At 39.1% G+C, this 24575-nt stretch overlaps 1 protein-coding gene across 9 annotated transcripts in view; it reads right to left on the bottom strand.

Annotated features, from left to right (window-relative positions):
* Nucleotides 1-19824, bottom strand: part of Alms1 (ALMS1 centrosome and basal body associated protein) — a 189806-nt gene extending 169982 nt beyond the window's left edge. For all 9 annotated transcript variants that reach the window (XR_013428866.1, XR_013428868.1, XR_013428867.1 and 6 more), the window contains exon 1: nucleotides 19422-19824. Coding sequence is in view for 6 of the 9 variants with exons in the window: in XM_078029017.1 (XP_077885143.1) it covers nucleotides 19422-19787 (366 nt within the window). In the remaining 3 variants the exon portion in view is untranslated. The remainder of the gene's footprint in view (nucleotides 1-19421) is intronic.
* Nucleotides 19825-24575: the final 4751 nt, after the last annotated feature.

The following is a 24575-nucleotide window of genomic DNA, read 5'->3' on the forward strand; positions in this document are numbered from 1 at the left end:
AAAAAGAGAGAAAATTCAAATTACTAAAGTACACGATGGAAAAGGAGATATCACCACGAATAACACTGAAATACAGATGATAATGAAACTATTTTCAAAATCTATACTCCAATAAAATAAAAAAAATCACAAAGCCATTGACAAATTTCTAAAGACATATGACCTACCCAAATTAAATCAAGAGAACACAGAAAATTTAAATAGATCAATTTAAAGTAAGGAAACTGAAGACACCATCAAAATCCTACCTCAAAGAAAAGCCCCAGGCCCAAATGGATTCTCAGCAGAGTTTTACCAGACCCTCAAAGAAACTTAAACCAATACTCCTCAAATTATTCCATGAAATATAAAAGGAGTGAACCCTTCCAAATTCATTCCATGAAGCTAGTATCACCCTGATACCAAAATCAGACAAAGACACATCAAGGAAAGAAAACTAGACCAATATCCATGAACACAGATGCAAAAATTCTCAACAAAATAGAGACAAATCGCACACAAAAACATATTAAAAAGAGAGTACACCATGATCAAGTGGAGTTCATTCCAGGGATGCAAGGTTGGTTGAACATACAAAAATCAATAAATGTAATTCATCACATCAAAAGACTTAAAGACAAGAAGCACATGATTAGCTGGGTGCAGTGGCATACACCTGTAATCCCAGCAGCTTGGGAGGCTGAGGCAGGAGGATCATGAATTCCAAGCCAGCCTCAGCAAAAGCGATACAATAAGCAACTCAGTGAGGGCTGAGGAAGTGGCTCAGTGGTCAAGTGCCTGAGTTCAATCCCTAGGACCAAAAAATAATAATAATAATAATCAAATGATTATCTTGAGATGCAGAAAGTATTCCACAAAATTCAGCATCCATTCATGTTCAAAACACTAGAAAAACTAAGGCTCTCAGCATTAAAAAAAGCTATATACGATAAACCCAAGGCCAACATCATTCTTTTGTTTTTCATGTCTTTATACATGTACTTTTTTTTTGCATTACAACTCTTATTACTCATATATACCACAATTTTTCATATCTCTGTTTGTATATAAAGTATATTGACACCCAATATGTGTCTTCATACATGTATATGGGAGACCAACCTTGCACATGACTGAGTCACACTCCCCAGCTGGGTGCTGAGGTGCTCAGTCACAGAAATGTGGCAGAGCTTTCTCCACCCTTCTTGGGTTAGAGGGATGGTGCCTCCTGCATGGGTGTGTCTTGCTACAGCCCCATGGGTGGAGGTACGCTCACCTGTTCCTTTGTAATAATAACCCCTTGCCCTGTTTAGGATAGAATCTTCCATGGAAGTGCCTTGTGTGTGTCCCCTTCTCTTACTGTGCCGAGATGTCAGTCAACCTGCTGACAGAAGACATCATGAAGCTGGCCTCAGCCCCCTGAAACCTGACCCCTTGCCTCATTTGAATAGCTTCTCCTCAATAAAAGGGGTCAGTGCATGTGTTTGCGAGTGCGTGCGCTCTCTCTCTCTCCCTGCAGACCCTTAAGGTCAGAGGAGCCGTCACAGCAACCCCAAAGAAAAAGCTACTTGTGTATCTTGTGTAGTTATTTTGCGCAGCCTAATTAGCCCAGTTCAATTAGAGGGACCCCTGAGGCTTTTAGTCCCGAGAACAGAAACCTGGCACATGTACTTTGGATAGTGATATCTATCACATTCCACCATCCTTGCTAATCCCCTGCCCTTCCCTTTCCCTCCCACCCCTCTTCCCTATCTAGAATTCATCCATTCCTCCATACGCTCCCTCCCTACCCCACTATGAGTCAGCCTCCTTATATTAGAGAAAACATTTGGCATTTGTTTTGGGGGGGATTGCCAAGGCCAACATCATTCTAAATGGAGAAAAGTTGAAAACATTCCCTCTAAAAAATGGGAACAAGACAGAGATGCCAACCTTCACCACTTCTATTCAACATAGTCCTTGAAATCCTAGACAGAGCAATTAGACAAAAGAAATTAAAGGGATATGAATAGGAAAAGAAGAGCTCAAACTACCCCTCATTGCCAATAGGGGTAGTTTGAGCTCTTATATATTTAGAAGACACAAAAAACTCTACCAGAAAACCTGTAGAACTCACAAATTAGTTCACCAAAGTAGAAAGGCACAAAATAAACACACATAAATCAACTGTATTCCTATATACCAAAGCAAATCAACTGAAAGAGAAACCAGGAACAGGATCCCATTCACCATAGCCTCAAAAAAAAAAAAAAAAAAAAACACTTGAGAATTAATCTAACAAAAGAGGTGAATGACTTCTACAATGAAAACTACAGAACAGTAAAGAAAGAAATTGAAGAAGACCTAAGAAAATGGAACTATCTCCCATGTTCTTGGATAAGCAGAATATTGTCAAACGGCCATACTATCAAAAGTGCTATACAGATTCAATGCAATTCCCATCAAAATTCCAATGACGATCTTCATCGAAATAAAAAAGCAGTCATCAAATTAATATGCAAAAATAACAGGCCCAGAATAGCCAAAGGAATCCTCAGCAAGAAAAGTGATGCAGGAGGCATTACAAGACCTGACCTTAAATTATTCTACACAGCTATAGTAACAAAAACAGACATGAGGACCAACAGAACAGAATAGAAGACACAGAGACATACTCACATAAATACAGTTACCTTATACTAGCAAAAGATGCCATAACACACATTGGAGAAAAGAGAGTCTCTTCAACAAATGGTGCTAGAAAAACTGGAAATTCATATGTAGTACAATAAAATTCAACCCCTATCTATCTCTCTGCATTAAACTCACTCAAAGTGGATCAAGAATGTAGGCATTAGACCAGAAACCTTGCATATACTAGAAGAAAATGAAGGACAAACTCTCCATCATGTTAGCTTAGGAACCAAATTTCTCAACAAGACTCCTAAAGCCCAAGAGATAAAATCAAGAATCAATCAATGGGATGTTATCAAACTAAAAAGCTTCTTCACAGCAAAGGAAATAATCCTTTGTGAAGTGTGAAGAGAGAGCCTACAGAATGGGAGAAAATCTTTACTACTTGCACCTCAAATAGAGCATTAATCTCCAAGATACATAAAGAATTCAAAAAACACCACCTAAAAAAACAATCACCTACTCATTAAATGGGCAAAGGAACTTAACAAGACACTTCAAAGAAGAAGAAATATGAATGATCAACAAATTTAGGAAAACATGTTCAATCTCTCTAGCAATTAGAGAAATGCAAATTAAAATTACACTGAGATTTTACCCTCACTCCAGTCAGAATGGCAATTATCAAGAATACAAGTAAAAATAAATATTGACAAGGATGTGGGGGGAAAGATTCATTCATACATTACTGTTGGAACTGCAAATTGGTGCAACCACTATGGAAAGCAGTGTGGAGGTTCCTTAGAAAACTTGGAATGGAACTACCATTTGACCCAGTTTTCCCACTCCTCAATATACATCCAAAGGACTTAAAATCAGCACTGAGGTGATGCAGTCACAACAAAATTTAGCAGCTCAATTCACAATAGTCAGACTATGGAACGAACCTAGGTGCCCTTCAACAGATGAATTGATAAAGAAAATGTACACACACACACACACACACACACACACACACACACACACAATGGAATATTAAGAAATCAAAGTTTGGGAATTTCAAGATGGAGGACCAGAGGGAGGCAGCATTTTGTGTTCCTCTGTGATCCAGATCTCACCTAGTCAGAATACTGCATCTCTCAGAGTGTTATAGGACCCCTACACAGCTACTCTCTGCAGAAATTACCAGGGCTGTGACCCCGCAAAGGGCTCTGGGCCTCAGGGTTCGAGCAGGAGGCAAAACCCAAAGCTCCAGTTCAGGTAAGACTCAACAAGCACCTTAGCATAATCACCTATGGACACATCTGCAGACCTCCAAGACTTCACTCTGCTCCCACACAGGTCACTCAGCTGCTCCCTACCCACAACACAACGCCATTGCCTGGTTCCCCCAACCTCACCAGATAACCCAGTCCTGAAAGCAGACCACCATCATCTTGGATCAACATTCTTGCCATATTAGGTAGGGGCAGTTCCCAGATTGGATCTCCAGGGGCCAGTGGATTTTCGCAGAAATCACCAGCACTGTGACCACCCGCAAAGAAATCAGAGCCTCTGGGCCCCAGTAAGTCTCCGGACTCCAGACCCAAAGCTTGCAGTTCTAGCTCATGCATGGCTCACAAGCGACTTAGCAGAAACACCTATCAGCACCTCTGCAGAACTCCAGACTGAGTGCCGCTCTCACGAAGACCACTTGGCTGCTACCTAGTCACAGCACAAGTCCATCGCCCAACTCCCACCGCATCACCAGACACCCTGGTGCTGGAAGCACATTGACTCCATCTTGGAAACCCTTCCTCGCCATTTTGTGGTGGGCAGGGCTATCAGATCCGATGACCATTTGAACAGGAGAGATCTTGGAACTCTACAAGAGCTCTACAAATTTATAGGGTAAACACGATAACACACCAGATCCACAGAGCAGGAAAGGAAGACACATGAGCAACGCGAAAAGACAAAGGAAGAAAATACCACAAATAAATCAAAACAGATCATTAGAATAATTATAATATACAGCAGAAAAAAGGACAGAGAAACACTTCAGGATATACATGGTTAATATGTTTTGGGATCTCAAAGAAGACATAAGAGAACAAATACAGGCAGTCGATCACTTCAACAGTGAGCTACATAAACAAATCCAAGAAGCAAAAGATCACCTCAACAGAGAGAGAGAGAGATTATACAAAAAAAAAAAAAACCAGAAATCTTTGAAATGAGAAGAAATAATAAAATAGATTTAAAACTCAAATGAAAGCATCAGCAACAGAGTAGACCACTTAGAAGATAGGACATCAGACAATAAAGATGAAATAAATCATCTTAAAAAGAACATAGACCACACAGCGAAAATGATAAGAAACCACGAGCAGAATATTCAAAAAATATGGGATAGCATAAAAAGACCAATTTAAGAGTTATTGGGATAAAGGAAAGCATAGAGGTCCAAACCAAAGGAATGAATAATCTATTCAATTAAATAATATCAGAAAACTTTCCAAACATGAAGAATGAATTGGAAATCCAAATTCAAGAAGCCTACAGATCACTGAATGTACAAAATCACAACAGACCCAGGCCAAGGCACATTATAATGAAATGCCCAACATGCAGAATAAGGAGAAAATTTTAAAAGCCACAAGAGAAAGGAATCAGATTATATATAAGGGAAAATCAATTAGGATAACGGCAGATTTTTCAACACAGACCCTGAGAACTAGAAAATCTTGGAACAACATATATCAAGCTATGAAAGATAATGGGTGCCAATCAAGAATCTTGTATCCAGCAAAATTAAGCTTTAGATTTGAAGATGAAATGAAAACCTTCCATGATAAACAAAAGTTAAAAGAATTTATAGCTAGAAAACTGGCACTAGAAAACATCCTTGGAAAAATGTTTCATGAAGAGGAAACAAAAAACAGCAATGAAAATCAGCAGAGGGAATAAGTACAGTAAAGGAAAGACTAATCAAAGAGGAAAACCAACTCAAGTAAAATAACAAAAATAAACAAATATGGCTAGAAATACAAACCATGTCTCAATAGTAACCCTAAATGTTAATGGCGAAAACTCACCAGTCAAAAGATATATGCTAGCACATTGGATTAAAAACAAAAAGACCCAACAGTATGTTGCATCCAGGAAACTCATCTGATAAGAACTGACATACACAGACTGAAGGTGAAAGGGTTGGGAAAAATCATACCATTCACATGGACTGAGGAAGCAAGCAGGGGTTTCCACATTCGTATCAAATAAGGTAGACTTCAAGCAAAGGTTAATCAAAAGGGATAAAGATGGACAGTACATACTGCTCAAGTGAACCATACACCAAAAAGACATAACAATCATAAATATATATGCCCCAAACAATGGTGAAGCTATGTTCATCAAACACACTCTTCTCAAGATCAAGAGTCAAATTGACCACAACACAATAATCTGGGGTGACTTTAACACACCTTTCTCACCACTGGTTATATATTCCAAACAAAAGTTGAATAAAGAAACTATACAACTCAATAACACAATCAATAACTTAGACTTAACTGACATATAAAGAATATTTCAACCTGCATAAAGGGATACACTTTCTTCTCAGCCACACATGGATCCTTCTCTAAAATAGACCATATACTATGCCACAAAGCAACTCTTAGCAAATACAAAAAAGTAGCAATGCTACCATGCAATGTTATCAGATCACAATGGAAGGAAATTGGAAGTCAATGACAAAATAAAAAATAAAAATTTCTCCATCACATGGAGACTAAACAATATCCTACTGAATGAACAATGAGTCACAGAAGACACCAAGGAGGAGATTAAAAAATTCCTAGAAGAAAATGAGAACATAGGCACAACATTTTGAAATCTCTGCAACACTATGAAAGCAGTACTAAAAGGAAAATTCATTGCATGGAGTTCATTCTTTAAAAGAAGAAAAAGTCAACAAATAAATGACCTCATACTACATCTCAAAGCCCTAGAAAAAGAACAACAAACCAGCAGCAAAAGCAGTTGAAGGCAAGAAATAATTAAAATTAGAGCTGAAATCAATGAAACCAAAACAAAAGAAACAATTAAAAACATTGACAAAACTAAAGTTGGTTCTTTGAAAAAAATAAAATTAACAGACCTTTAGCAACGTTAATGAAGAGAAGGAGAGAGAACTCAAATTACCGGCTATCTATTTTAAGCCTCAGGCCAACATCATTCTAAACAAAGAAAAATTGAAGGCATTCCCTCTAAAAATTGGAACATGACAGGGATGCCCTCTTTCACCACTTCTATTCAACATAGTTCTTGAAACACTGGCCAAATCGATTAGACAAATGAAAGAAATCAAAGGACATGTGTAGGAAAAGAAGAACTTAAATTGGCACTATTTGCTGACAATATGATTCTATACCTAGAAGACCCAAAAAGCTCCACCAGAAAACTTCTAGAACTAGTAAGTAAATTCAGCAAAGTAGCAGGATATAAAATCAACACCCATCACCCATCAATCAGACATTTCTGTATATCAGTAACAAAGCCTCTGAGAAGGAAATGAGGAAAACTACTCCATTCACAATAACCACAAAAAATAATAAAAATAATAAGATACTTGGGAATCAATGAAAGAGGAAAAAGATCTATACAATGAAAACTACAGATTCCTAAAGAAAGAAATCAAAGAAGACCTTACAAGATGGAAAGATCTACCTTGCTCTTGGATAGGCAGAATTAATATTATCAAAATGAACATACTACCAAAAGCACTATACAATCTAATGCGATTCTGATCAAAATCCCAATGGCATTCCTCATAGAAATAGAAAAAGCAATCATGAAATTCATCTGGAAAAATAAGAGACCCAGAATAGCTAAATCAATCCTTAGCAGGAAGAATAAAGCAGGTGGCATCACTATACCAGACCTTAAACTATACTACAGAACAATAGTAACAAAAACTATACTACAGAGCAATAGTAACAAAAACAGCATGATATTGGCACCAAAAGAGACAGGTAGACCAATGGTACAGAATAGAGGACACCCTCAGGATGCACAACGCCACCTACTGGAAGAGAAGAAGACAGAATTCTAAAAGTGCAATTTTTCCCTTCTTTCCTTTTTTCTTCTTATCTTTTTCTTCTCTCCTTTCCTTTCTTTATTTTTATTCTTTTCTCTTTTCCCCCTTTTTTTTCCTCCTTCTTTTCTTTTTACTTTTCTTCCTCCTTTTCTTCCTCTCTCAACCTCCCAAGGTTACTATTTCTACTACATGTAATTTACTAAATGCAAATAGGTGCTTGTTTCTATGCTTCTTATTGTCCTCCCACATACTTAACTACCCTAAAATACCTCCTGTCTATTCTCCTGCTAATAATCCACTTCGTTAGAGTTCTCCTCCAGAGTAGCTAAAATATATTAACCCCATATCTTCACATCTTTCCCCCTTAATATAACATCCTACGCCCGACCCTCAGTTCTCTATACACCATCAGAAACTTAATGTCTTTTATGAAACTAATGAATATATTTTAAATAATAATTGAATCTAACATCTCTAGACATAAAAACTATAAATGTATTAATAACAAAAACTAACTCATAGATGATGTTTAGCTGATATTGGGAACTGTTAACATTGTCTCTCATCACAAAGGAGAGATCTCAGAACTATACAAGAGCAATACAAATCTATAGGAGAAAAACAATAACACAACAGTCACACAGAGCTGGAAAGAAATGTGAGCAGCATGAAAAGCACCACAAGCAATGCAGGACAATTCAACATTAGAAGAGGTAACCCAATTTCTAATGAGTTTAAGTCTCAAACTAATAGCCTATTTACTCCAGTTCCATCAAAGTACAAAAAAGTTTAAACAAAAAAATTACAAAGCTTTATGAAAAAAAAAAGAAGAAAAAAAACACCTTACAGTTGCAAACTGAGCAGGCATCAGAACTACACTCAAATATGGTAAAGATGCTGGAATTATACTTTAGGAAGATGAAAATGTTCTGAAGATGAACTGTGGTGATGATTACACAAAATTAAAGGTACTTAGCCACTTAAAATGATTAAGGTAAATTTTATGTTATGTTTATTTGTCACAATAAAAAAATGAAATCAAGGGGGAAGAAATGAGGTATAAAAGCATGAAAAGACAGGGAGGAATTATAAACGCATATTGGCAAGTGGGAAAAGTCATTCTGAAAAGGCAACATATTGTATGGTTCTAACTATGACACTGCATAGACAAAACTGGAAAAAGTTTTAGTGAGAATATCAGGTTTGCCAGCATTTGAGAGGAAGGGAGAGAGGTGTGAATAGGCAGAATACAAGGGATTCCTAGTGCACTAAACCATTCTGCAAGATATTTTTAATAGTATTACTCTGTATAATACAAATATCATTATTCATTTGTCAAAACCACAAAATGTACTAAACAAAGAGAGAACCCTAATATACACAATGGGCTTTAATTAATAAGGATGTTAATATTGGTTTACCAACTGTAACAAACATTCTGCAGTAATACAATAAGGGAATAGGTGAGGAAGAAAGGGGTAAAATAGTTAATTCTGCACTTTTTGCATTTTTTTACAGACATAAAACTCCTTCCCAAAAAGGCATATTATGTTATTTAAAAAGGATAAAACATCTGGACAGAGGACTATAAAGGAAATAAAAGATGGGAACAACATTCTAAACAAACCAGACCTAATAGGTTGGACAGAGACAGATGGAATAGAACTGAGATTCCAGATTAAATCCATATGTCTATGGCCAAGGGATTTTCAACAACAGTGCTAAGATCATTCAATGGAGAAATAGTCTCCTCAACAAATCATGCTGGGTTATCTCATATAAAAGAATGAAGTTGAACTCTTTCTTAACACCATATAAAAAATTAACTCAAAATAGATCCAAAGCCTAAATGTAAAAGTAAACATTATAAAAATCTTATATCAATTACCAGCAAGAGAAGCCTGCAAAAAAGGTGACAGTCTCTACAGGCTATGAGTGTTTGGTGCCTGTGTGGGTGGCAGTGTGTAGAGCAAAATAGGAAAGAGTGAGAAAGAACAAGGATGGATGGTTGTCTGAGGTGCAGCCTGGCCAGAGACTCAACAGACAGTGGGAGAAGGAACAGGGCTCAGCCTTCAGTACTTTGCCTTCATCTCTGCTGACAGGGTATCCCCTCCTTTGCCAATACTGTGAGATGCTAATTGAAATGCAATCTATGGAGGGAACGCATCCCTTTCTGGTTGTTGTATTTTTAAGTCACAGACAGCTCTCACTTCTAAGGAACCGGTCATTGATTACTAAGTTGTGGGTGAATCCTATGTTTATAACCTTCACTTTATGACTTCCCATGCTAACCTTCTTTAGGCAAGGTATGAACCAATGTGATCTCATGACAACTCCTGCTACAACTTACTGTTCCTTTCAATGTATTTAGTGTGTTGGGAACACAGCGATAAGGGTGTGGGTGGCTGGTGTGGAAGACTAGATAAGTAGATGACAACTAGCCCTTAAAGGAGTCTGGGAACACTAGAAGTGACGGTGCCTAAGTAAAGTGAATATAATATTCTGAAATATCTGAAATGTGAGCCATGAACAGCATCACCAGCCTCCTGAGAAAAAAAGCTTGGTGAAGAATTAATCTCCATGGTTTCTACTCCCTACTTTCCTACTTTCCACTTGAGCTGATAGTGTAGCCCCTTATTGAGGTTGGGAATGAGGTGGCAATAGCTGCACATTTCTCCAGTGCATATTCAGGAAGAACTGGGAAGTTCAGGGTGGTTGGAGTTCCCAGATACAGGCATAAGAGAACAGAATACAGCCCAGAAGTGCCCTGTGGTGCTAGCCTTCTCAGAACTCAGAAAAGAATGGCCTGCCTAAAGCCCTCTGGTTACAGCAGGAAGTTGGAACAAGAACTTTTTCCTGATGTTAGATTCTTCCCTTCCCTACTACCTCTCCCTTAATTTTTGAAAGAGGACTATACACTGAGATGTAGCTCTAGGGTCACTAGAAGGAGGTCTGACAGTATGAATGCAAGAATGTGTACATGTGTTCATTTGCAGAAGTCCTGACACCAGTTGGGGCACTGTAAGCCTCTTCACTGGCAGAGACTTGGCATTTGTTTTCTAATTTAAGAGAATAATAGGCCTATCCTTAGGGAGAGATTTTAGGTAGGCATTTTTTCCTGTTGGCATCCTCTTGTTTGGGTTTGTGAAAGAGGGAAATGGATAAGTGATTATCTCTAATCACAATACAGCTGTCATTTGTGCTACACTGAATTTGTGCTACTGCATTCTTATAGCCATCTTTCTTTTGACTGCTGCAGTGTTTATCAGTAGCACAAAATGATCTATTTGACGCAGGGGAGTAAAACCTTTTTCATTTACAAAAGAAAAAGAGGGCTTAGGTTGTATGTTAGTGGTAGAACAATTGCCTAGCATGTAAGAGGCCCTGGACTTGATCCCCAGAACCAGGAAAAAAAAAAAAAAAAAAGGAAAAAGAAAGAAGGTACCCCCAGACACACAAACACACACAATGACAGCTATAGAATAATTGGGCTACATCTTCAAGTTCACATGATATATTGTTTTGACACAGATGCCTTCTTACTCAGTACAAAATGACAGAAGGCCTTAAAAAGACAATGAACAATCTCCAGAGGAGAGAAATGGAAGTTGGAACATAGGAACAGGCAATGGGAACTCAGGTACCACAGTGTAAATAAAGTGATAAGTTGTAATTAAAATATTGATTCCCTAATCATTCTGGCAAAGACCCAGACTACTTATTGTCTTTGCCCTTTCAATTGCTTTTAGACTTTCCCAGTACATACAAACTCAAGAGTCAAAAGCAGGAATTATATGTTAGGCTTCCTAACAGGACCTGCAGCAGCTACTACTGTCCCTTTACAAGAGTCAAACAGCCCTGTAAATGTAGTATATATGGATACCCCATCCTAGAACTAATCTACAGGGATTTCCCAGCATCCATCCCTTCAATATCCAAAAAAATATCAAAATACCAAAGTGCATTTGTTTTGTTTATATCAAAACATCTTTCCCTGTCCTATCCTCCAATAGGACCTGCAAATGGCCTGCAAGTCTATTTTAACCTATTTTCCCAATAGGTATTATCCATTTTCTTCCTGTCTCCCTTTGTGTCCTCTCTACCCAGTCTCCCATTCCTTGATACCTTCAACTACATCCCAGGAAGCACTTTTGTATGCTGAGTTGGTGATATGCCTTCACTCCACTTCCTTTTTTATTGGGTTTAGAGGATAATAGGAACTATCCTGTACTCTGCAATGCTGAAAGGCCTTAGTTGCAGGCTAAGAGCAGCCAGCCAGCCAGCCATGGCAGGAAGACATGCATATTTGGTTGCAGTTGAACTGCAAATGTAGTTACTCATAGAAACTGAGTGTAAGGAAATTTAGGACACTCTTCATCAGAATCTGAAGTAATCTCAAAGCACTCCTCCTATCCCTCACAGCTGTACTCTGGCTCCCTAACTAGGCCAGGAAGCTTGGTCTGACTCTCCATCCCTGGTGCTCCCTTGAAAAGGAACCTGTACCTCACTAGTAGACCCAGAACCTTGGTATCACTACTCTGTGGAGGGGATGGTTGTTAGAATGCCCAAAGTGGTGCTATTGTGGCACTACTGAATTTTTTTTTTTTTTCAGAAACTCCATGGAAAAGAAATGTTATTCTTGGTCAGAGGGGTTGCCAATTCTTCACCCAAAAGGGAGCCATATCCCTGCAACAATTTATTTTTTAGTCTTCTTTATACCCTGCCCTCCTCCAAGCCAAAATATGGTCTGGCTTTTATCTTCCCATTTGTTTTTGTCCTTTATTCTCCCTTTTTGTGTTCCATTTATTAAAACAGTTGCATATAATTAATTTTTATGAACTATAAAAAATTATTAACTAAAATAGAATAAAAGTCAATCTTAAATGGGGAGAAAGGTCTGAGGATGGGATAGAAAAGGACTTTTTGATTTAAACAAAACAAATGGTGTGTTTGAGTATTTTTCCGGGTACTAATGGGGTAGATGCTGGGATGTCCCTGTATATTAGTTCCAGAATGGGGTATCCATATACACTGCATGAACAGACCTGTTCAACTCTTGTAAAAGGATGTTAGTAGCTGCTGCAGGTCCTGTTAGGAAACATCATATAAAATTTCTGGTTTATTCTAAATGTCACCATGGAAATCATTTGACTCTTGTCTTTATTTCCTTTTATGGTTACTATACCCATCCAAGTCTTTTGGAGGAGGGGAGAAAAAGAGATTTAAAATAAAAATGTCTAGAAATTTCTTTCAAAAGGAAAAACAAAGGGATAGGTCTTTGTAACCTCATATTTGACAATAAATTCTTAGATGCCACCAAAAGCATATTTAAAAAAAATAATAGATACATTGGACATCTTAAGAAATAAAAATTTTCATACTTCAAGAGACCCTATATGACCGGGCATGCTGGTACATGCCTGTAATCCCCGTGGCTCAGAGGCTGAGGCAGCCTCAACAATTTAGCAAGGCACTAAGTAACTCAGTGAGACCCTGTCTCTAAATAAAATATCAAAAAAAGGACTGCGGATGTAGCTCAGTGGTTAAGCACCTCTGGATTCGCTCCCCAGTTCAAAAAAAATAGATTGTGTGTAGTTCAGTGGTAGAGCGCTTGCCTTGCACGTGTCAGTGTCAGGCACTGGGTTCAATCCTCAGCACCACATAAAAATAAATATTGTGTCCATCTACAACTAAAAAAAAAAAATTTTAAGAAGAGAGATACTCTATATAAGAAAAAGTTAAAAAAAAAATCAAAATCTGCATATTATATATCTGACAAGGGAAACATATGAAAATATAACAATTCTTAAAATTCAATAATAGACAAATAACCCAATTTTAAAATGGGCAAAAAATAAGCCAATCCCAAAAAAACAAAGGCTGAATGAATGTTCTCTCTGAAATGCAGATGCTGACTCACCATGGAGGGGGGGGCAATTTGGCCACCTGACTGGACAGGGTGGAATGAGGGGAAAAGGGATGGGAATGGGAAAGACAGTAGAATGTATCGGATAAGTTTCCCTACATTCATATATGAACACGTGACCAGTACAACTCCATATCATGTACAATCACAAAAATGGGAAGATGTACACTTGTATCAGCCCCACCAAAAGTAAAGCTGGAGGCTATAAAGGAAGGGTCCTTGTGTGAGAGTGCTTAATAATAATGATCACAAGAGTCACAAATTTGTCCTGAGTTAATTTGAGTCTGATTTCATAGACTCACAAATCTTCCTAACCTCCTACCTTGATGAACTTGATCCATTTTTCAGGGATAAGATTCTGAGTTACTGTACTCATGGTTTTCAGAGACTGGCTGAAATATTGATTGTTTTGTGCTAATTATTTACAAAAAAGTAATGCTTTGCTGTCTTTATTGTCTTAGCATGATTCTTGCCCCGCGTATGCCTTGTCCCGTCACTACCATCTGCCCCTGTAGAACTCAGGACTGCTCTAATGCTGAATCCCCTTAACTGTCCACACCCCACCTGATAAGAGAATAAGGACTTTGGGTTACTTCCCCCAATTTAGCCCCCTTTCATCAGGAAGCAGTTTGGAATTGTTGTCTCCTATTTTTCCATAGAAATGTTATGTAGAAATCGACAGTAAGGAAATGTAACAGTAGTCCACTTTATCCTTTGAACATAACCCTTGCTACTCTGCCACTGCCACTTATTTTGTAAATGGACTTGTTCCTTTCTCTACCTCTCTCCCAGCTTCCCTAATCTCTTTCCCTCCCTAATCTCAGGGAAAACAGGATTACCTTTCTTTCCCATCCTAGGCAGAGTTATCTGTCCCTGAGTACACACCCACCATAGAAACAAGTAATACAGACTTTAGGGATGGTACCAGAAGATCTTAAAAATGACTATCTCCCAAATTAACAAGTGAATTACAACTTCAGACAGAGAACATGTAGAATGTAGCCTTTGTGTCACCTCTTTAATAGCCCCCTGTTCCTGCTGATGGGCAGAATCACAATCATTGGAACAGGAGTCCCCTCTGTTTCTCCTTTGCTAGCAAAGCAATAAACCTTGTTTCTTTTTTTCAAAAAGAAAAAAAAGAGGGGGGGAGTTACATTCCATTATGTATAATATGTCAAAATACATTCTACTGTCACTTTTAACTAAAAAGAATAAAAAATAAATTTTTTTTAAAAGAATGGACAAAAGATCTAAATATTTTTACCAAGCAGGTATACAAATGACCAATAAGCATATGAAAAGATATTCAACATCATTAGCCACAGGGAAATACAAATCAAAATTACAATGAGGTACCACTTCACATATACTAGTATGGCTATAATCAGTAAGCCAGATAACAAGTGCTAGTGAGAGTGTGGAGAAACTAAAATTCATGTACACTGCTAGTAGGAAAATAAAATGGTGTAGCCACTTTGAAAGACAATCTGTTAGGTTCTAAAAGGTTAAATATAGAATTACCACCTGTACCAGCAATTCTACTCCTAGATATATACCCAAGAGAAATGAAAGCACATGTCCACACAAAAACTTGTACACACATTGACAGCAGCAGCATTTCTAACAGACAAAGATGGGGAGGGAAAAAAAATCATGTTCATCAGCTAATGAATGGATAAACAAAATATTATTTATTTACACAATATATCATTATTCAGGCATAAAAAGGAATGAAAAAAATACATGCTATGTCACGGCTAAATCCTGAAAACAATTATGCTGTGAAAGAAGTAAGTCACAAAAAAACAAACAGTATGATTCCATTTATATGAAATACACAGAAGACACAAATCTACAGAGTCAGAAAATAGAATAATGGTTGCTCAGGAGAATGAAAGATGGGGGATATTATCTAAAGTGTACAATATTTCTTTCAGAAGTGAGGAAAATGTTCTAAAATTGACTATGATAATAATGGAACCTATCTATGAATATATTGAAAGCTCCGAATTATCATGTTAAATTGTGTGGTATGTGAATTATATGTCAATAAAGCTGTTAAAATGTTTTTAAGTAAGACAATTAAGCCCTTGACATAATAGGTTTAAAAATATAAGCAAACATAAGGAAAAAGTAAAATATGAAAATAAAATTATTATATTAAAAAATGAAAAGCAATAGCATTAAACTTAAATTCAAGAGCTGCTTCCTTGGGTGAAAAATAAACCCCTACCAACTCAAATCAAGAGAAAAATAAAACAAAATTAGAAATCAGAAATGAAAATAACTACATAAAATTGAAAAATAAAGAACACTGTATTCAGTTAAAATTGAAGACTAATAACTCCATTATCATTAATTAGAAATCCTTCCTAGAAAATCACAAAGTACCAAAATGAAAGAAAAAGAAAGTGCATCTAAACTATAACCCTGAGAGGAATCCAGAGGCATAGTTTCACTGGTGAAAAAATTTCAAAACTAAGGGGAAAATTCACATAGATTTAAACCAATTCAGGACACAGACTAATAAAACATCCTAGGCCTTTTATGAAAATGGCATAATACCAACAAGGTAAAAGGTTCAGTCTTGTATTCTCTCTCTCATCTGTGAAATAGTAATCTGCTGGAGTGGGGGCTTGAGAATAACAGTGAAGAGTGCTGGAGGCTGACAGAGGAAACAGATTACCAAGCACTGTCTATAACTCAGTTAAAATTGAAAACTAATAAATTCTAGTGACACAGTCCACAATGAATTATGTTCGCCAGCCTGGCTCAGGTATTTAGGGGACCAGCATGAAAACAAAAACAGTAAAGGCTCTGAATCCCTCACTTCCTTGAACTCTTAAAAAAGACTTACACTGGTAACATTTTGCTTTGGATTTAAACAGTTCCGTGGCTTATCTCAGTCTCAATAACAGGACTAGAAACTTAATTAATGCCCACTAAACCACCACTAAAACACCCTTCCTACCTAGTGAGAGATGTGTAAAAGAGGAAATCAAGTATTAGAATTTTATTATTTACTTTGAACAGATTAAGTGAAATTAATGTTTCCTATTATTTGATCTCATCCTCTGAACACTTTATACTGCACTAAATGCTACACAACTAATATATCTTCAAAAAATTTCAGAACTGAGAGTATAGCTCAATAGCAGAGTGCTTGCCTAAGTATAAGCAAGGGCCTGAGTCTGGTCCTTGGCATTGCAAAATAAAAATTTAAAAATTCATAGTTCATAAATTTCTAGCAAGGAACACTGAACTTTATTCCTTTAAACACTTTCCAACTTATGCCAATAAGTTTTCATGTCAGTGAACTAAAGGAAAAGTTAGCTTAATACTCATTACATCCCCTTAACACTGTCTTTAATACAGAAGACCACCTACATCTTCATATATTTTCTAAGGAAATAATAATTGATTTCTCTAAAAAACAAAAACAAACAAAAAACCCCTGGGGGAAACACTGGTCTCTAAGAAGCAAGATTCTTCTAATACACAGATAAGTCACTGTTATAATTTTCTTACACTGTCTGTAATGAGTTCATTTAGAATTCCTACTGAAGTCCTGAAGGTATAAATTTAAATATTCATCATTATTCAAACAAGGGGTCATAAAACAAAAGACTTCATTCAAAAGTATGGCTTCAGGGACTGGGGTTATAGCTCAATGGTAGACCGCTTGCCTACCATGCGTAAGGCCCTGGGTTCAATTCCCAGCACCACATTAAAAAAAAAAAGAAAACCAAGTATATAAAATAAAGGTATTCTGTCCATCTACAACTAAAAGAAAACATTTATTTAAAAAAATATGGCTTCAATTATAGTCTAAGTGTAGATGACTTACAATATAAAATCTCCAGTCAGAACCTCTCCTCTAATCTTCAAAACTAAATTAATAATCTTAGCAGTCACCTAACCAATTCCATTACCTTCCCCATGGCCACCAACCCACCATAAGCTTGGCCATATCTCAATATTAGCACAGCATTTACTCTATAACCTAACTCATGGACATGTCCTGTCCAATCCATTAGGGGCGAAGATTTTGCTTTGAAAGTACCTCTTGAATCTGTCCACTTTTCCCCTATATCAATACTTTCCTATTCCAAAATATCATTATCTTTGCATGGCAATTTTGCAGTGGCCTCCTAATTAGTGTGCCTTTTATCACTGCTGTTCCCTAAGCCACCCTGCTATCACAGCAATTCACTCTGCTACAGTGATCTTTCTGAAGCACAAATATTATACACCCCTTTGTTTAAAACATTTTCACTGATTTCCCAAATCTCCAAGCATAAAGCCCCTAAATCCCGGACACAGCACACAAAGCCTTGCAGTCTGTATTCAAACCACATTGGCCTTTAGTTCCTTGAAAATGCCAGGCTTACTCCAACCAACATTATCTCTCTTCATGCTTCTTCCTCAACTAAAAGGCTCTTTCTTGTGCTTTGTCTAGTTAACCTTAGTCTGTCTTCTGATATCAGTTTTATCATAACCTTCTCAAGGAATTTCTCCACCTTCACTGACAAGGCCAGGTTACCTTAACAAATACTAAAATAATTACTTTCATAGTACTTTAGCATCACATGGGTTTTACTTTTATGTGATCATCTGAATTTTATCTGCCTCCCTCTCTAGCCTCCGAACACTAGGAAGGTAGGGACCAAAAATGTATGTGCTCATCAAGGTTTCCTTAGCATCCAGCAATGTGTGCCGCATGGTGAATTCTTAATAATATTTGCATAATGAGTTACATACCCCCTGGAATGTTTACCAAGCGAAACAACAACTGCTCTTTACTGATCACCAGTCTAGAGCATCTCTGTGATGATGGAACTGGTCTATGAGATGGAACTGGTCTATATATTTCTGCTCTGTCCAGTGTTAACCACTAATCAAGCATGGCTAAAGAGCACTTGACAAGTGATTAAAACAATGGAGACACTGAATGTCTAATTTTATCCCTCACCCCCAATTTCGTGCTTGGGATCAAACCCAGAGACTTATACATGTTAGGCAAGCACTCCACCACTGAACAACGCCTTCCAAACCCTGTAACTTTATTTATTCTTAACTAAGATACAAAACCCACAGGTGGCTAGTGGTTCCGGTGAACAGCACAGGTCTTCTTGTAAAGCAATAAATTATATGTATGATTACTTTCAAAATGATCTTTGCGGACCAACCACAAAAAGCTCTTTATCTATTCTGAATTACACTGTGTTTGGGGCTGTATCCCAAATCTCTTGCATTCTAAGTCCCTCCCAAAAGCTGGGGGCACATTTATTGATATAAATGGGGGTCCGGAAAAAACACAGTCTGCAGGAAGCCTGGCAAGACCACCAGATGACGCAGAGAACACATTCACTCTATTTCTTTATTTAAAGAAATTAAATATTTCTTCAATTAAACTCATCTGCTAATTATCTCCTCGCAAGTAATTCCCAGTGCGGCCACTCTCTCCCCCCAGTCCTACGCCGCCCTTTTCCCTTCCCCGGGGCACAAAAAGCCCCACCTGCTCTCTAAAGCTTTTAACTATACCACCTGGGAAATACTGGCTCCCCCGAACATCTGTCCTAGTTGAAAAGACCCGAGACCCAACCAGAGGGAGGAAACAGGAGAAAGAACAGGGGATCTGCAATAGTAGGACAACACCTGGGCTGGAGTCGGGGACCCGAAGGCGAGCATACACCCACAAGCCTGGAAGGCGCGCTTTTTAGCTGTCAGGTCCCGCGACAAGCCGCGCGCAGAGCAGCGCGCTCAGGGCCCTGGGGCCCCGCGACCCTTCGGCCGCCCCACACCCCACGGCGGCCGCCTCACCTCAGAAGAGGTACTCTCGCTCTGTGAGTAGCGCGGCCTCGGCGGTGGCAATGGGGGAAAAGTCACGCCGGGGCGTGCCAGCAGCCAAGCCTTGGCCTCCTCATCTTCTTCGTCGTCCGTACTTTCCAGTGGCTGGTACTGGTAGTTTAAGCCGGAGTCCAACTCGGGCTCCCGCTCGGGCTCCCGCTCCGGCCCCGGCCCCGCCTCCTCCTCCACCTCTTCCACCTCTTTCACCTCCTCCACCTTCCCCATCACGGTCTCTTCGGAGTTCGGGGCCCTATCCGTCTGCGCCGCGGTCGCTGCCGCCACCTCCGCCTCCTCCTCCTCCTCCAGCTCGCCAGGCCACGGCAGATCTTCAGGCTCCATGTTGGCTTCTCGCTCCGGGCGGCTGAGGAGGAGGGGGGGGGAGGGGAGGGGAGGGGAAGAGGGCTCGCTGGCGGTTGTGGCCTTGCGCAGGCGCAAATGCCGCCACCGCCTCCCACGGGGCGGGGCTGGGAGAGAGCGCGGGTTGCTAAGGACGCCCCGCAGGGCGGGTGAGAAGGCCCCAGGTGGGGGGAATCGCGAGAAGCGACTACACCGCTTTGCCCCGTCACTAGCTGAGACCTTGCTCATAGTACTGTAAGCTCACAATAAACCCGGACTGGGCTCCTATTGGGCGCGGAGGGACCCACAAAGAGAGAATTTAGCCTCGATTTTTGACCTTGCACCAAGGAGAGGTTAGACCCTAGGGTAAACCCCTGATAACTACACTTGCAAATTATAGATTTTTAAAGGTTTGGTGCCATTGTGACAGGCTGTATAGGGGGCGCTTGAAACCTAACGTGGAGAGGAGAGGGGTTAAGAAAAGAATAGAGTGGTGGCATCGGAAGATGGGAGTTAGAATCCTGGTATGACCACTTACAGTGTAGCTCTAAGTATCTACAAAATGAGGATAATAGGATGATTGTGCTAATTAAAGGAACTAACCAATGTAGAAATAGGGGGTGGGGGAGGGGAGGGAAAGTAATACCTACTGTTAGATAATATTATTACCAAATCAGTATAAACTCAGCAATGATGAAAATTGAAGATTAATGACCTGTGTCCTGACTTTGTCTCCCGTTGACTAAAAAGGGGATAGGATGGAATTGAGAAATTTATTGCATTTGGGAACTGGTCTAACACTAATAGATTCAGTGTTAGTAGGAGCTGGCCTGGCATCCTTTTATTGAGCCCAAACGTGCTCACAAGACAGTTTTTTGTTTATTTGTTTTGTTTTGGTTTTAGTTGTAGTTGGACACAATATCTTTATTTCTATGTGGTGCTGAGGATCGAACCCAGCGCTTCGCACGTGCCAGGTGAGCGCTCTACCGCTGAGCCCCAGCCCCAGCCCCAGCCCCAAAGACACAGTCTTAATCTGTTTTCTGTTGCTAGTAACAAAATATCACTGGGTATGTCTTAAATAAAGAGGTTTATTTGGGTTCACATTTCTGGAGGTCCAAAGCCAAAGGACGGTATCCATTGATGACCTTGTTAGCAGAGTCCTGAGGCAGTGCAGGGAATCACATAGCAAGAGGCACTGTTGTGTGTATATTCTCTCTCTACCCCTTCCCCATTATCTATCTCTCTATCTCCCCCCCCCTTTATAAAGCCACCTGTATTCAATAATGGAGACTCCACCCTGATGACCTTATCTAATTCTGGTCACCTCCTAAAAGCCCCTCCCCTAAACACCATAGTTAGATTGTTTCCACTCTCTTAATACCTCACAGTGGCGATTAAACTCCAATATGAGTTTCAAAGGGGACAAATCATTTTCATATCATAATAAACACGAACATCATTTGGTGAAGTGAGGCGAAAAGCAAGACCACTGCTTTTAAGCACAGGCAAAAATGATGTTGCTATGCAAATCACAAACATGCCAAACATCTTTCTCTTTCGTCTCATTTAAGCATTTTACTAATTAACAGCTCTGGCATCACTATATTCTTCCCTTCTTCTAGGTAAAATTCATTAAGATATTCAATCATAAAATTACCTCTGTCCTTGACCGCATCCATTTCCGAGCAAAGCCCTGCCTCTTTTGGGGAAAAAAATTAAGCCCTGTTTCTTTAAACCTTCCCCTCAAATTACCTAACATGATCCCAATGTATTCTCCCTTGCAACAAACAAATTCAACTTTGTGTTTCTGGTGATCTTTGGCCAAAGACCAGTGATAAAAGATGGTGATGATGTAAGCTCTGTGACAATTTCAAATTTACTGTGAGTGGGGTGCATGCCCACTTACAGAATTCTGATTTCTTCTCTAAAGCACAGTACCTCCTCATCAAAGATTTATTAAGGCTTTTGTAGTTTCCAGGCTGCCTCCTAGTACCAATCTCCATGGCCAAGTAAGTGCCCTGGTTGGTCTTTCCTCTGGTACTCATAGCAGTAGGTGTTAAGATGGAGTTGCCAAAGGATAGCAGCAGAGAGTTCTCAGTCAGTGAAGTACAGAGCAATCTGACAACCCAGGCCTTGTCATTCAGACTCTTCCTATTACCTGTGTTTCCTGCTCGTTACCCTCTTGGGAGGTTCAACTCTTGCCCAAATCAATATTCAGACATTCCTGTTTATCTGGGATGTTGATTCTGAGTACCATGTATCTTTTCCTTTCTTGGCTCCATTTGCTCTCAGAGCCATTTAGACATAACGTTTGAGATCTTCTTGGGGAAAGATATGGTAGAGAGTTTTGGAGGCATCAGAAACTACTCCCCCAACACATACACTTTTTTTGAAACTTTTTTTTTTTTAGTTGTAGATGGACACAATACCTTTATTTTATTTATTTTTATATGGCACTGAGGATCATTGAACACAATGCCTCACACATGCTAGACAAGTGCTATACCACTGAGCCACAACCCCAGCTCCAACACATACACTTTTATTACTCAAAACTCACTGCATAATTCCATCTCTGGCCCAAATGTAAATAGATAGATAGGTAGGTAGGTAGGTAGGTAGATAGGTAGATAGATAGATAGAGTTTTTATACTGCCTAAGATTATGGCAAAAGACTCTAGCTAAAAATGGTAAGCATAAATTAAGGTCTGATGTGCTCTCAAGGGAAAATTACCATTATTTATAATAGTTATTGTCAAGGCAGAAGCCCAGAGAATTAGAAAAAGATAGGTCGAGACCCATGGAGAGGATAGGACCTATCCATACCATTTGAACAGAGGGTCCTGATTCTGGGACTTACACATGATTTGGGTTCCCAATTTTCACCTCCCATAGCAGGAATGCACCCAAATGTATTTTGGTATTATTTATATACATAAAAACTTGGAGTCAGACAACCCAAAATAAAGTCAATTCCTACTGCCTTATGTCTAATCTACATACAGACTCAGATTGGACCTGCCTTACTCATAGTGCAGCTCTTTCTTCATGTAGGTGCCAAGAGACGATGAAAGAGTGACACCATTATGTTCTCCCTTTCTTCTCCTCTATCATTGTTGCCACCTTTTCTTCCTCCTCCTCCTCTTCTTATTCATCCTCTTTCTTCTTCTTAGTTCTCCTCCCTCTCTACCCTTCTTCCTCATCTTCCTCCTCCTCTTATTCTCTCTCCCTCTCCCTCTCCCTCTCCCTCTCCTTCTGAATTAACAGAGGTGATGGAAGCAAAAATCTATTACAGAGGAAAGATATCTTAATTAGGGTTTTGAAGTTCAACTACAAGGCAAAGGGCAGATTTAAGGAAAAAATTAAGAAACTGGTCCATTAAAAATCTAAAAGGCTGGGGTTGGGGCTCAGCAGTAGAGCACTTGCCTAGCATGTGCAAGGCCCTGGGTTCCATCCTCAGCACCACATAAAAATAAATAAATAAAGGTATTGTCTCCAACTAACTGAAAAATAAATTTTTTAAAAAATCTAAGACTGGAGCACATGCACACCCCTACAGGGCCTTCAAATTCGTTATTCCTACATACCCATTATTCCCTCTTTTATTTCATTAAGATTTCTGATCAAATTCAGAGGTCTTCTCTGATCACCCATCTAAGATGTAAGTAAGATATCTTATCTCTATATTCTCCATCATACTCCAGCCTACTTCTCTGCTTGATTCTTATGTATATATCTGTCATTAACCAACATTCCATGTGTTTATCTATTTTGTCTACACCCACTAGAATATAAGCTTCACAAAAGCAGAGAGCCTGTTTCATAGCATTAACTGTAACACCCAGAATTATGCCTGCCATGGAGTTGTCCTCAATATTTGCCCAATGAAGGAATAAATAAAAGCTATTTAAAATGATAAAATCTCTTTTATGAGAGGAACACAGAAAAAAATACTCTTTCACTCTCCAACCACATTACCTTCTGTTGCTCAAATCTCCTTAGGATATAAAAACTAAAGGGCAAACGTATATCTTGGATATCTTAGCCCATGTCCTTCCCATTCCAGATGTTAAATAATTTTAATATCACCAATACCTGGAGGCAAAGAAGAGGTGAGGTCCCATATGAAGAAATATTAGAGCTGATGAATTGGGAGATTATTATTAATGTAGGCATAAAAACATTATGAAACTTCAGCTTATGGGAACTATGCTAAAAGCAACCCAGGGAAAGGGTCTCTGACAACCCTTGCCGTGACCTGCACAACTGAACCCTAGAAACCAGCAAGGGGGATTAACAAAAACACACACACACAGAGATTGAGGAAGAGGGAGGATCAGATGGAACACTGCACTCTGATGGAGAAACAGTGACTGTAGAGCTGGCCTAGCACGTTTATTTATATAGGGTCTCATAATCAAGAGGTTAAGGACTACAGAGGCATTGTTCTTTTGCACTAGAAAGTTATAGGGCTAGAAACATTCTTGTAGCTATTTCATTGTTGCAATGCTTGGAGCTTCCTGCAGCACTTCAGGAAACCCATTGTCTAAAGTTACCATTAAGCAGGTGGGCTCAGAAGTAGCAGCTGGTGAAACATTGTGGTTGTCTCCTCAAGCTCAGAATTTCTCTATCCCTGGAAGCTATGTGCCTGAGCTCAAGGTCAAGACTGATAAGACTCTGGCACAGAGCCTCTTGCTGTGTCACCATTACAACTGGGCATCCTTTACCCTTGCACAGAAATATTCCCAGGCAGCAGGCATGCCACAGCCATGAAGCAGTCAGGAACCTCCA

This window comes from Ictidomys tridecemlineatus, chromosome 12 (assembly GCF_052094955.1).
Source record: "Ictidomys tridecemlineatus isolate mIctTri1 chromosome 12, mIctTri1.hap1, whole genome shotgun sequence".
Classification (NCBI taxonomy): Eukaryota; Metazoa; Chordata; class Mammalia; order Rodentia; family Sciuridae; genus Ictidomys; species Ictidomys tridecemlineatus.